The 13,304-nt window shown below is 41.7% G+C and overlaps 1 protein-coding gene across 2 annotated transcripts; it reads left to right on the top strand.

The window, feature by feature from the left end:
* The first annotated feature begins 12 nt into the window (after positions 1-12).
* BBOF1 (basal body orientation factor 1) lies at positions 13-13,229 on the top strand. Of its 2 annotated transcripts, XM_081208991.1 has the most exons (11): positions 13-128; positions 268-538; positions 1,615-1,680; positions 3,050-3,193; positions 3,940-4,020; positions 4,490-4,560; positions 4,814-4,958; positions 6,240-6,733; positions 9,121-9,225; positions 10,837-10,905; positions 12,806-13,229. In XM_081208991.1, the coding sequence occupies exons 1-11, from the start codon at positions 88-90 to the stop codon at positions 12,921-12,923; spliced, it is 1,605 nt and encodes a 534-aa protein (XP_081065117.1). In that variant the 5' UTR covers positions 13-87; the 3' UTR covers positions 12,924-13,229. The 2 variants fall into 2 exon arrangements, with proteins under 2 accessions (XP_081065117.1, XP_081065118.1); XM_081208992.1 differs by lacking the exons at positions 9,121-9,225; positions 10,837-10,905; positions 12,806-13,229 and adding an exon at positions 7,932-8,122.
* The last annotated feature ends 75 nt before the right edge of the window (positions 13,230-13,304 follow it).

The raw sequence follows: 13,304 nt of genomic DNA, 5'->3' as shown, positions 1-13,304 counted from the left end.
CATCGTCCTCATCTTCCCGCGACGCCCGGTTGCCGTAGCAACGGGCCGCCGCGAGGGAAAACACCGGCGTGGCTTCTAGGGGGAAACATGAAGGGGAAAGGGAAGGCGAAAGCGGCGAAAGGAGGGAAGTAGGTAGCTAGGGAGACGGGGACGGGCGGGCGGGCTGGCGCTGGGACACACCTCTCCGGGCAAATCTGGCGGGTGGGGGCGAGAGTCGCCCGGACCCCCTTGACCCTCCCATGGCGCGGTGTCGCTCGCTTCCCTCAGGGGGAAGAAGGGCGGCCCCGGCGGCAGCGGCAAGAAGGTTGACGTGAAGGCCCTGAAGGAGGAGTCGGAGGCCGACAGGGCTAAAGCTGCGGCGTCGCTATGGGAGGCCAGGCTGGAGGTGACCGAGCTCTCCCGCAAGGAGTACCGCGCCGCCGCCCGCCGCCTCGCGCTGAACAACGAGGAGCTGGAGCGGCAGCAGCGGCGGCTGGAGAGGGACACGGTGGACGTGATGGGCTACCTCAAGAGGCAGGACATAGAGAAGGAAGATCTGGTAGGTGCGGAACAGCAGGCGAACTTCCTCCTCCTTTTGCAGAGTTGCTACCCCTTAACGCTGAAGGCTACGATCTTTCCAGCCTGTCGAGCTAATTCAGAATAATCTGTCTAGTTCCACGGTTTTTATACACAGATGCAGTGCTCTCTTTTTCTAAAAACATGTTTAGGGGTGCTCTCACTTTCCTACTCATATTGAAATACTACCCCTCAATGAGGCCAAACTTAGATGCACAAAATGTTTAGGGGTATGCACCCCCTGCGTCCTCCCAGAAAAAAGCACTGTATACGTGTGTGTATACACAAAAAACCTCACAACCAAAATAAAAATAAAAATGAAGCAACTGATTGCTGTTGTATTCATTAGGCAATCTTAAAACTGGTGTGGGAAACTTTTAACCCTCCAGATGTTGCCTTTGTAGCCCTAGCAAGAGTGGCCAAAGGCTGGGAGCTGTAGTTCAGGAACATCTGGAGCACCAGAGGTTCCCCACACCTGTCATATGGCATGTACTTTCAGAATGGAGACGTGACATAGAATTTCAGAGCAATCGCCACTGCTACGCTTTGTAAGTGGAAAAACAACCTAGATGAGGAGGAAAGTGTTTCTCCTCAACACTGTTTAGATTTTCCTTCTTTGCAACAGATAGTGTTTGCCAAAACTATTATCCTTTCATTTTCCATTGGTCTTCAAAATCAATAGTACAAAAGTACTAATATGGAGTGTCATTCAGTATGTATAGTTTGGCTTTCCTTTACAATTTAGCAGCCTACTTATTCAGCCCACTGACTGTAAGACTTTCACAGCAAATACCCTATCTACTGGAGCACTTTTGCAAAGAAAGATATAGAGAACAAAGTATGAAATAATCACCCTCATATAACTAACATGCTTAAATCTAATTAATGCGTGGAGGGACCAAAACTATAAAGCTGTCCTGTCAGGCTTAGCTAGGTCACACACCCTCACCTTGGGAAAGCTCTTTGTTCTTCCATTCCACCATGTGAGCCCTGAACTGGATTTTTCCAATCCATAAAATGATTGATTTTCCCCCCTCATTTTCTTTTTTTAATATGTAGATTGAGAAGCTAAAGCTGCAGTTGATTGAGGTGAAGCAAAAAGCCAAAGAAGAGAATGATGAACTGGTGAATGGACATGTCTTTTGATTCTGTTGGTACAATGGGATACTGAAAACCAGACTAAACACATTTTGGGTTGTACCTGACAATAGATAAGTTGCACAAGACTGTTTTACAGTAAATATATTTAATCTTCTAATCTCTAGTGGTTCTACTCTTTAAGTCATGACTAAGTCTTTAACTAGGGCTGCCATACGTTCGGGCTCTGAAAATGGCATCTGGGTGGATTTTTGCCGAAGCGTCAAAATGTCTGGGAAAACCTGGACGTATGGCAAGTAGAGGTTTCTTTTTAAAAAAGAAATGCTTTAAAAATCATTTTAAAAGTCTAAAAACATAATTGGGGTGTGGGTGTGTTCCTAACAATTTTGTCCCCCCTCTCCTCCCCTCCCCCCAGAAGAAAAAAACTCAACAACGTTGTCCGGATTTTCACTTTTGGGAGTATGGCAATCCTACCTTAACTGTTTTTGGGGGGCAGGATTTGCCAGAAAAAATTGGAAAACTAAGTCCAAAGTATGTTAATACTCAACCTCATGGCAATACACCCCTACCTAGGATTAAGTTCCATTCAACTCAATGACTAAATAAGCATGCCTAGAGTCAGAGATAGAGTTCTCATCAACATTTGGCTTATGCAACTGGAGGTAGAACTGACTTGGAATTGTTATACTATTATTGGTTCTAAAAAGTCATCATTTAAAGCTTCATTTTGTTAAGTTATTTTAGTTCTTTAGTGGTCGCTCTTCCCTAGTGATGCTCTTTAATGTGAATTGTTTTTAAACATGCTACACATCAAGCTGATCCTAATGCAATATGCTCATTTTTCAGAATTTAAAAAAAAAAAAGATTTTTGCCATACCTGTGTCTCTTACCAAAAAGCCTTTGTCCAGGAATTTGCAGAATTGGAGCAACATCTAACTATCACCAACTAGGGAGGGGAGGGGGAGAACTCGGGGAAAGCATGTTGCAGGTGGGGTGAGCAATGGTCATTTTTCTCTGTTTCCTCCCATGGTAATCAGTGGGACAATCAGAACTTAAGCCAGTTTGTGTCCTCACATAGATTTCCTCCATGTTCATGGATATGAGTGTGGAATTACAAACACTGATAGTATGCTTCTCCTCCATGCCCTACCCTTTTCTCTGCAACTCTACCTCTGGGATTTTGCTGGTGTAATTTTTCATCTGATGGGGTCTTTCATCAGTGTAACAACAGGGTTCTGGCAGTGGATAACTTGTTCTGCCTCTGTAGGTTCAATTCCACCAGTGGAAAAGGAGTTCTTCCACTTCCAAAGGCCATCCGGCCAGCAGATACCTAGGGTAGGATTGCACCATTAGTTTTCTTTTTCTTTTTATCTTGCTAAAAGTTTCTAATTTGCAGGTACAATATTACACCAAACAGTTGGAGGAGATGGAGGAAAAATTCAACAAGAAGGCCAAAGAAATTGGCCTAATTCAAGTTGAGCTGAAAATGATAATGGATTTTCGCAAAAAGAAAGCTCTTTTGGAAAAACAGCTTGAAGATGTAAGTTTATTAGCATCTATTCTGCTAAGCATTAGAAGTGCATTGGGTGATCTCTAGACTGCCATGCTAAAGTGCAGCTGTGCTGGACTGCCAAAGTGTAATTTGGAAAAATGAAATGAAGTTTTGAGAGACAGGCTCAGAAGTTACTAGAATGAGACAGAAAGTTTTTCCCTTGGATTTTTGTAAGAAAATCAAGTGTTTACATTTGCAGTTTGATGACCTTTTAGCAATTTATTAAGCTTATCATATATAATGTGATGTGCACTTCAACTGAGATATTTTCAAGATTTGTGTGTAGCAGATTTTGGATTATATACTCTGATAAAGATTAAAAGCTATGCCAAAATGTGAGAAGGTATGCAAGGCCTGTGCTATCAGCATTGCTCACAAAGTAAGTGTTACCTGCAGTGCTTTCTTCACGGTGTACTTTGAAGGGGAAGCGGTACTGGCACCTCTTTTGTTGTTGTTAAAAAGTGTGGTACTTATTGTAACAACTTCACGGTGAGTACTGGCAACTATTTTTCTAGAAAAAAGCATTGGTTACCTGATATGCAAACTTGCAAAAATGTGAAAAAGTGAGCTGGTAAATTTTCAGGTAACAGATAGTGAAAGCACTGTGAGTTTCAAGGCATGCAATATGGACATATAAGAAAAACGTGTGGCATATTGTGAGAACTCTAGAGAGTTTTGTTTAAATTGTCATTTAGATGGTTAAAATAATAATTAAATATTTCTTAAAATCCTAGCTCAATGAAATTATGGAAATCACAGAAAAAGAACATCAGGAAACAATCTGCATGTTGGAGAAAAAGTTCCTTGAAGAAAAGGTATAGTGTTTGGGCAGTAGTACGGTGCATATGTTGTTTCAGCATGCACAGTCCTTGCGATAATGCACAGGATGTCTGCTTCAATCCACCAGTTCAAACAGCTCCGAGGCAGCAATATGGGGCTTGCAGTCAATGCATGGACAACTTTTTGAACCACCTAGATATGTATGGAATGAAGAAATATGAAGTACTGTACTGATCCAGATTCCAGATTTGCATAATTTTGCCTTTCTGTTATCTTCCTCCAGCCTGAAATAATAAATAAGGAAATAGGTACAGATTTTAAGGAAAAGTTATGGATCTCTGCCATTCCGCCTCTGTCTGTATTGAACCTCAACTTTCACAGTGCAACCTTTTATTATTTTCTATAACACAGAAGGGGCAAACACTTCCTTCACATACTTTTGAAATGTGAATGCCGCTTTATGCCTGGTTTTCATTGCAAAATATCTGTTTATGCTTCTTTCAGCAACGACTTGAAAGAGAAGCAGAGAAGAAGATTTATATGCTAGCAGAAAGGGCTCACCATGAAGCCATTATGTAAGACTTACTTGATTTCTCTGTTCTTTAACCATTGTGAAGGTGCTAAAGTATGGTAATTTGTAGGATATCCACATGGGTGCTTTGTTTCTGATAAGTAAATATGATGCTGGACCCAAAGCAGCCTTAACACACCCATGAATGCTGTCTCCATCTGTTTGTTTTGTATCTACAGCTTGTGCACTGTGACGTATTGTGATTAATACAGGAAATTTGTGATTCCAACTGCTGAATAGTCTTTACATTTATTCAGGCAGTTGGATGCTGCTGGAAAAGCTGTTTTTTCAGAGAATGTTCGTCTTCATGAGGCTCTTGGATACCACATGAAGGAAACAGAAGAGTTACAAAAAGCCAAGCAAAAATTGGAGGAGAAAAATGCCTTTCTCTTGCAGGAGAAGGTTAAGTTTATGACTTCTTACCTTTTTCATTCTCCTATACATAAGATCCCTTGAAATTCTATTTGTGCAGGTTCATGAGAGCTAGCACCTCCCCATATCTATGCCAAAATCACTTAACATTTGGTGGTATTTTGGGAAGCTAAAGCTCCTGTTCTGTTCTGTAATGAAAAGGCTTCTAACACCAATTCACATGTTACTTGCATGTAGGGCACTCGTGTTGAAACAGGGGCAGGGCTGATGACTTGTTCCCAGGCTAGTCTTTATCTAGCCTTTATCTGCATTCAAAGGAATGCAAACATGGGAGCAGCTGCTGTTACACCTACATGTGGCACCTAGATGTCAATAGTACATCTGGTTGTGTAAGTGTCCTGATCACGTGGATCCTTGAATTTGAACAGCAGCTTGTGCATATGGAATCATTTTCAGATACCATTCAACATGTGGCCATTGGTTATGCAGCCTGGGGATGTAATTTCAGGGGTGGGGTCATGTTGTGGGCCTTGAGCATGCAAATGCCTTACACACCAGTAATGCATGAATAGGTGTCCACTGAAGACCATGTTCTATATTTTCTCCTTCGGTATTTTGAGATTTTGGGATATATTCAGTGGGTGGGATTTACCTAAGCAGCTCAACCCACTTGCGATTGGGCTCCCTCTTCCCAACCATCCCAAATTGGCTCTGAGCTGGCGGACAGGAGAACCCCAGAACAGTGCATGGGGGAGGCAGGATCGTTCCATCTGGCAGGCTGCTGCTTGTGCAGACTGAACGATAGAAGAAGCACAGCATTGAATTCCACCCATTATTTATTATTATAGTCATATATCAGAGCCAGAATAGTTTTAACATTAGTCCAAATCCCATCACTATTGTGAAAGTTCTAGATTTAAACATAAATTAGTCATTCCAATTGAACATTATCCGTTTCAACTACCTGTGGCTAACCTAAAACCTATAGTAGTTTCCCTCTAAAATGCACTAGTTTTGCATATTAACAGGAAGAGAAAGCTTATGTTAAGTTTGTTTTTATCAGATTGAGCATGAGTTAAAGGGAGACAAGGTGTGTGCAAGCTGCTCAGCAGTGGACTCTTTAATCTGCCTATCTGAGACTGGTGAATGTTGCAAGCAGGACAAATTTTAATCTAGCCTGTAATCCATTGAAGTTTTCAATTTTGTTTAAAACAGTTTCAAGAATTTTAATTGTTTGAAAGCTTTGATGATCAAAAGACAGCTTTCAAACAGTATTACCTTGCAAGTAATTTTATTTATTTATTTTTAAAGGAAACCAATGAATTGTTAGTTCAGGAAAAGATACGGCAAATTACTCAGCAGAAAGCCCTGATCCAGGACCTGCAAAACAAGGTGAAAAAACTGGAAGAAGCTGTTTATCATATGACCCGAGAATTTAAAACTGAAGTTGAAAGTACCCAACAGAAGGCTTTAATGCAGAACCAGGCAGGCCAGACAGAAATTGCAAAGCTGCAGCAGCTGCTGGAAATGAAGGAACGAGAGATGAGCAGAGTGAAGAAACTGGCCAGAAATATCCTGGACCAAAGGACTGAGGTGGAGAAGTTCTTCTTAGATGCTCTGGAGCAGGTGAAACAGGAGATCATAACCAGCAGAAAGTGCTACAAGCAGGTGGCTCAAGATGCATATCAAAGAAAAATGATGGCAGCATATGCAGGGAAAGATGAATACCCTAAAATCAGAACCTTTAACAACAATGAGCACAGCACAAATAGTGTACAAATGGACCTTCTGGAAGCAGAGAAATGGTACATGTGGTAGAATTGTAGAAGTTTTCTTTCTGGTGGCCCTGGCTGCCAGGAACAGAAAGTGTGTAAAAATCCCTGTGAAATAGTACACCTCAATTTAGACTGTCTTAGGATAGGGCCGGGGTAGGGATCCTTTTTTAGCTTGAAACACATTTCTTTCTTGGCAACCTTCTGGGACCACATGCCAGTAGTGAGTGGAGCCAAAGGTAAAGTGGGTGGAGTGACAAATGAAAATTTTACTTTTGTACAATAAGCTAGTTTCTTCACACACCCTCTCTATCCTGTATTCTGGCAAGCAAAATGCACTGTCAGAATTTAAGGGCACATTCCATCCTGGCCAAAATACCCAAGGAGAGGCATTGCCTGGAGAGAAACCTGGAAGCCAGATAGAGGAGCTTACTGCAGCACAAGAGTAAGGAGATAGAGCCATATAACTGTAGAGTTGAAAGGGATCTAAAGGGTCATGTAATCTAACCCTGTGTAATGCCGGAAACACAACTAAGGAATCCCTGATAGGCAGTCATCCAATCCCTGTTTACAAGTCTCCAATGAAGGAGAGTCCATCACCTTCTCAGGTAGTCAATTCCATTGTCAAAACAGCTCTTAATGTCATGATCCTAAATCTCTCTTGTGGTTAGGCACCACCGGTTCAGACCATATAAGCAGATATGTGAACTTAGGACTTCTTTCTCCAGTGTGTATCACTTTACGTGGTGCTTAAATTGCGCATGCCATTTTAATGTCTGTTCACCCAGTTTAGGAAGAACCTATTAGAGTTCCTCACAATCCCTTTGTCCTGTTTGTTTTTGCCAACCTGAACAACTGGATGTCACCCCAAATCCAAATCATGATGAATAAGTTTAAAAAGCACTGCTTCCAATGCAGATCCCTGAAGGACTCTGCTTCTTCCATCTCTCCATTTGAAGAACTGTCCGTTTATTCCTCTTCTCTGCTTCCTGTTTTATTTCCAGCAGTTACTGATCTGTAAGAGGACCTGTTCTCTTATCTCTGTTAAGCTTACCCAAGAGTCTCTGACGAGGTACTTTATCAAGAGCTTTTTGAAAGTCCAAGCACACTGTGTGTACTGGATCACCCCTATTCACATGCTTCCAGATGCTCTCAAAGAGCTCTGAATCTTCTTGAGCAAGGCTTGTTCTTCTGTATACTATAATGTTATTTTTAATACCTTTTCCACCAGTTTTCCTGGAACAGATGTTCAACTAACCTGCCTGTAATTTCCTGGATCCCTTCTTAAACATTGGTGTTACATTGACCACTTTCCAGTCCTCAAACACAGATACAGTACCAGTCTTAAGGACAAACTACATATTTTTGTTACAAGATCAGCAATTTGAGGTCTTTAAGAACTCTTAGTCGGATGCCATCTGGATCAGGTGATCATTTTTATTTTGTCCATAATACCTTTGTGTCTTGTCACCACTATTTGCCTTAGTCCCTCAGAGTCCTTTCCTGAGAAAGTTAGTTCAGTTACAAGTGCTTGCCTTACATCTTTGGAAGCAAAAGCTTTTCTTTGATTTCCCTTTCTTCCATCTGCACACTTTGACACCCTTGTAGTCTAAAGGTCCAGCTGTTCCCTAGCTAGCTTCTACTTCTAATTTACATACTTTTTATTGCTAGCTGTAAATGCATTTTTAAATTTATTTATTTGGAGACATTCCTTGCCATCTGCTTGCTTTTTATTGTTTTGGCTGAAGTTTGTTTTCCTTTTCCCCCTCATTTGGCCCATTTCCCCCCTGAAATATTCCTTCTTGAATCTAATAGCTTCCTTGAAGTTGCTCCTTAATTGCAGTGGCATCATCTTGGCCTAAGAATCATAGAATTGTGGAGTTGGAAGGCATCCCGGGGGTCATCTAGTCCCAGCCCCCTGCAATGCTGAAATCTCAACACATGGTCCCCCATCTAATTTGAAACCATACCGGACCTTCCTTCATTTTGCAAACGTGCTAGCAGTTTTATGGTTGCACCTCCAGGAGAACCTTGGTGGTGTCTTTCCTGATCTAAGCTGCTATTATTGAGGTTTTGGATGATCCTAAAACATTCTGGGAAGATTTTGACTTTCCTGACTTTCCCTTTCAAATTCCTTTTTAACAGTCCCCTAATTTTTTAGAAGCTTCTTTTTGAAGTCAAATGTGATGCGCTGAACTTTGGCAATGGTTCATTTTACACATATATTGGATTCATTAGTGGCACAATGACTGTTCCCAATCACACCAGTTCTTGGATGCCCCTTAAGATTAAGTCCAGGGTCACTTCCTCCTCCATCAGTTCAGTGACCAGCTGATCTAGGACACAGTCATTTAGGGTATATATTTGTAGGTTTATGGTCGTAAGGTACTGATTTATTGATTTTATCTTTTTTTCTGTAGGACAAATATTCAGAAAGGAAAACTGGACATTTCTGATTTGACCTGGGAACAGAAGGAGAGTGTGCTGAGGCTACTCTTTGCAAAAATGAATGGGCTTAAACAACGGTAAAGTCCTGTCTGTTACAGCGAGCAAGGGCTATAGAATCCTTAGGGTAGCTGCCTGTTTTTCAGTTCAGCACTTGTTCGCCAAACAGAAACCCTTGAGAAATGGTCCACAAAAAGAATCATGCTCAAAGTGACTTACAACAAAAGTCAACATCATAGGAACAATTTCATAACAACATAATAAAACAACATAATAGCAAAATATAACAAATAAAAAACACAACATTTCAGTACTAATATAATAAGATGGCATTAACAAAGAATTTGCAATAGCAAAAAATAACAAGAGAGCTTGATAGTTTCTGCTTGGTCCTAGAAACACCCCTCTCACGTGATCGCTCATAGTTCCTTTCCTGCAGCAACTTGCAGGGCTTCCAAAGGGTAGTTGGAAACACTCCTCTGGTGGTGTTGGGGGAGGAAATGTTGAAACTGGAACTTTCACTAGCTAAACCAGATTTTTTTGGAAGGAGGGGTTTGCAGAAAGTAAATACCATATTTTGCTTTTGATTGACTTAGAACCACTAGGCCTGAGACTGAGAAATTCTAGCTGCCCTGCTTTCCTAACATAAAGGTGAAGGGACCCCTGACCATTAGGTCCAGTTGTGGCCTACTCTGGGGTTGCGGCGCTCATCTTGCTTTATTGGCCGAGGGAGCCGGCGTACAGCTTCCGGGTCATGTGGCCAGCATGACTAAGCCGCTTCTGGCAAACCAGAGCAGCGCACGGAAACGCCGTTTACCTTCCAGCTAGAGTGGTACCTATTTATTTACTTGCACTTTGACGTGCTTTCGAACTGCTAGGTTGGCAGGAGCTGGGACCGAGCAACGGGAGCTCACCCCGTCGCAGGGATTTGAACCGCCGACCTTCTGATCGGCAAGTCCTAGGCTCTGGTTTAACCCACAGCACCACCCGCGTCCTTTCCTAGCATAGTCAGAACAAAAAAGAGACGTTAACTCCTGCAAGCGGAAGATGGAAGCTTCTGCAAGTCCTGCCTCCACTGCTGAAAAGGATGAATGCTACTGGATGTCGTCCTCTGTATTAGAGCAAGAATGCAAATAGGAAAGAGTAGCTTGGAAAAATATTTCTGTGTTCCTTTTTCTTGTACAGGTCCTAACTAGCTAATGGGGGAAATGGGTATCCAGACTTTATTAAGAAGTACTAAAATTTAAAATGACAGAATTATGAAATATTTTCTCTAGTTTTGAAAATTTAAGCAGTGATTCGAATCCCACTTATCTGGCAATAAGTAGCAGTGAGCTCCATTGAATTCAGTGGGACTGACTTCTGAGTAGACATGGTTAGGCTCACAGCCTTAGTTACTAGTGCATTCTGACACATAGTATTGAAATAAAGTGCAAACTAACTTACTATTCAGGAGGAGAAAATGGAACAGAAGTTCAGGTGTGTAGATTCATTGCAGAGTCAATGATTTCCCCAAAGTTTTGCAGGGTCACAGAATAGCATTGACTCTGGGAGTTCTGGGCAGAGGAGAGACAAAATGCTTGATAACAGATCAGCAGTGTCTGCTTTCTTTTCATCCAACTCTCATCACAAGGAAAATTACAGAAATGGGAACTGAACTGATGATTTTTGCTGTCATTTCTGTTTTATAGGAAATACGGTCAAGCTTTGGTTCCCATAACTCCAGACACAATAAATTTAGCAGAACCAAAGAACGCTGGGTAAGAGAATTTGCATTTATCTAGTGACTTAGTAGTTCTTTTTGTAGCACTGTCCCACTTTCCAGAAAGGGCAATGGTAGTTAGTACTAGCATGAGCAATTCCCATGTTACCCTGCCAGCATGGGAAGATCTATGCTGGCAGTGTCATGTAAGACAGACTAGGTCCAACCAAAAGCCACAGAAAATAAGGTAAGAATGCTTGTATTACTACATCTTCACTTTCTATCCTTCTGGATATATGTGATGGAATTAGCATTACCTTTTCCAGCATGTTGTAGCTAGTTGTTCTGCATGTCTGACTTCTTCATTGAGTTTGATCAACAGACACAAGGCAACACTCTCCCAGCAATTTACACAGTGAAAGAAAGGTAGATATGGAAGGTGGCCACAAAGGAAGAAAAAAGCAGGGGTGCTGAGAGATGGAGATGTAGACTCTAATTAGAGAAAAAAGAGACAAAGAAGTCCAATAGGATGCAGAGAGACCTGTGGAGGAGGGAGGGTAACAGATGGAGATGCAGAGGAAATAGGATGCAGAGGGCCTTCTGGCGATTCCCTTGCTGTGAGAAGCCAAGTTACAGGGAAGCAGGCAGAGGGCCTTCTCGGTGGTGGCAACCCGCCTTGTGGAGCGCCCTCCCACCAGATGTCAAAAACAACTACCAGACTTTTAGAAGACATCTGAAGGCAGCCCTGTTTAGGGAAGCTTTTAATGTTTGACGGACTATAGTATTTAAATATTTTGTTGGGCAGGGTATAAATAATAAATTATTATTAATATTATTATTAATTATTATTTATTATTGAGTCATGCAGCTCTATATTTAGAAAGAAAGAAAAACATCTCAGGGCTACTTTATCCCCCACAGCTATGCTTTGTTCCAGAACATGGCATTTTAAAGGCACTGTATGTACTCTTTCTTTCTCTTACACACTGAGAAATGCTTTTTTCCTTGCAGGGAGAACTGGGTTTATTATCTGTTTTCAATCTGGCCTACTTATCACCTCTTTGTTGACTTGCATGGGGTTTGGGGAAGTCCAGCAACTGATTTTCCTTCTCCGTGAGGTTTGGGCAGCTATTAGGCTACCATTACTAGATCAGGGCAAGTGCCACAACTTGGTCTTGATATTCTCATCCCTTCAGAGAAAGGAATGGGAACTCTTTGGAGTTCCAGCTAACAGCTGGCCTAAGGTAGACGGCTGCAAAATAGGTTGAAAATGGAGACAAGGGCACAGTGCCTCCAATGTGCATGGCTGAGGACATTACCCACAGGAGGACATCCTTAGTATGGGCCAGGACCTTTGTTGTCAACTATCTAGGACATGGGTAGGCAAACTATGGCCTGGGGGCTGGATCGAGCCCAATCACCTTCTAAATCCAGCCCGCGGATGGTTCGGGAATCAGCATGTTTTTACATGAGTAGGATGTGTCCTTTAATTTAAAATGCATCTCTGGGTGATTTCTGGGGCCTGCCTGGTGTTTTTACATGAGTAGAATGTGTGCTTTTATTTAAAATGCATCTCTGGGTTATTTCTGGGGCATAGGAATTCGTTCATTATTATTTTTTTCAAAATATAGTCCGGCCCCCCACAAGGTCTGAGGGACAGTGGACCAGCCCCCTGCTGAAAAAGTTTGCTGACCCCTGATCTAGGATCACCCCCACAAAGATCTAAGCACAGTAGAACAGTTTTCTGTGCAGGAGAGACAGTTCTATTAGGGGAAACGTCCCTAAAAGTGTGGGTGTGTTTGGGCCTATAGCCTAAATGTGAAAAGGGGTTAAATTTGCTGCTGAAATCTTGAGTACAATTGAGATGGAAAGTGTAATACACTGAGGACAATTGTTAGGCTTATCTGGATGAATGTATGTGCTAATGCTGATCTTTTCTTACTGTCTTTCCATTACAGCACTGATGATACAATTCCTGTCTATGCTTTCATCACTCAGCAGGCACCACTATCGGAGTCACCTCGTAAAGGATCATCCCTTCCAGATATTCAGGTTATACCACCACAATCCAACTAAGATGGCTGCTAATCAAGAAAAATATATAGTGAAAGCCACCTTTCTTCATGGGCTCCAGGTCTATCAGGCAAATAATGCTGCAGTGATGAAATTCAAATGTTTTCTATACATTTCAGTTTACTACTTCAGTTATTCTTTCAAGGCAACTTGACTTTCTTTTTTAAAAATTCACTAATGCTTTCTTGCAAGATGGAATCCTATATCTTGGTAACATTTGTTTCATTTTAAAGTCTTTGTATTGTATAACTGTATTCTGAAATAAAAAATGAGGGCATTTCGTTCAAAGCCCTTTTTGATAAGGTGAAACTTTCTGATTTTTGCCTTAATTCAATACAAAGTTTTAGCTTGCTGAAGTCAATGGGTTCAAGGGGATTTGTGCTA

This window comes from Podarcis bocagei (genome assembly GCF_964188305.1).
Source record: "Podarcis bocagei genome assembly, chromosome: 1".
NCBI classification, from domain to species: Eukaryota; Metazoa; Chordata; class Lepidosauria; order Squamata; family Lacertidae; genus Podarcis; species Podarcis bocagei.
This window is presented reverse-complemented; position numbering and strand designations above follow the sequence as displayed.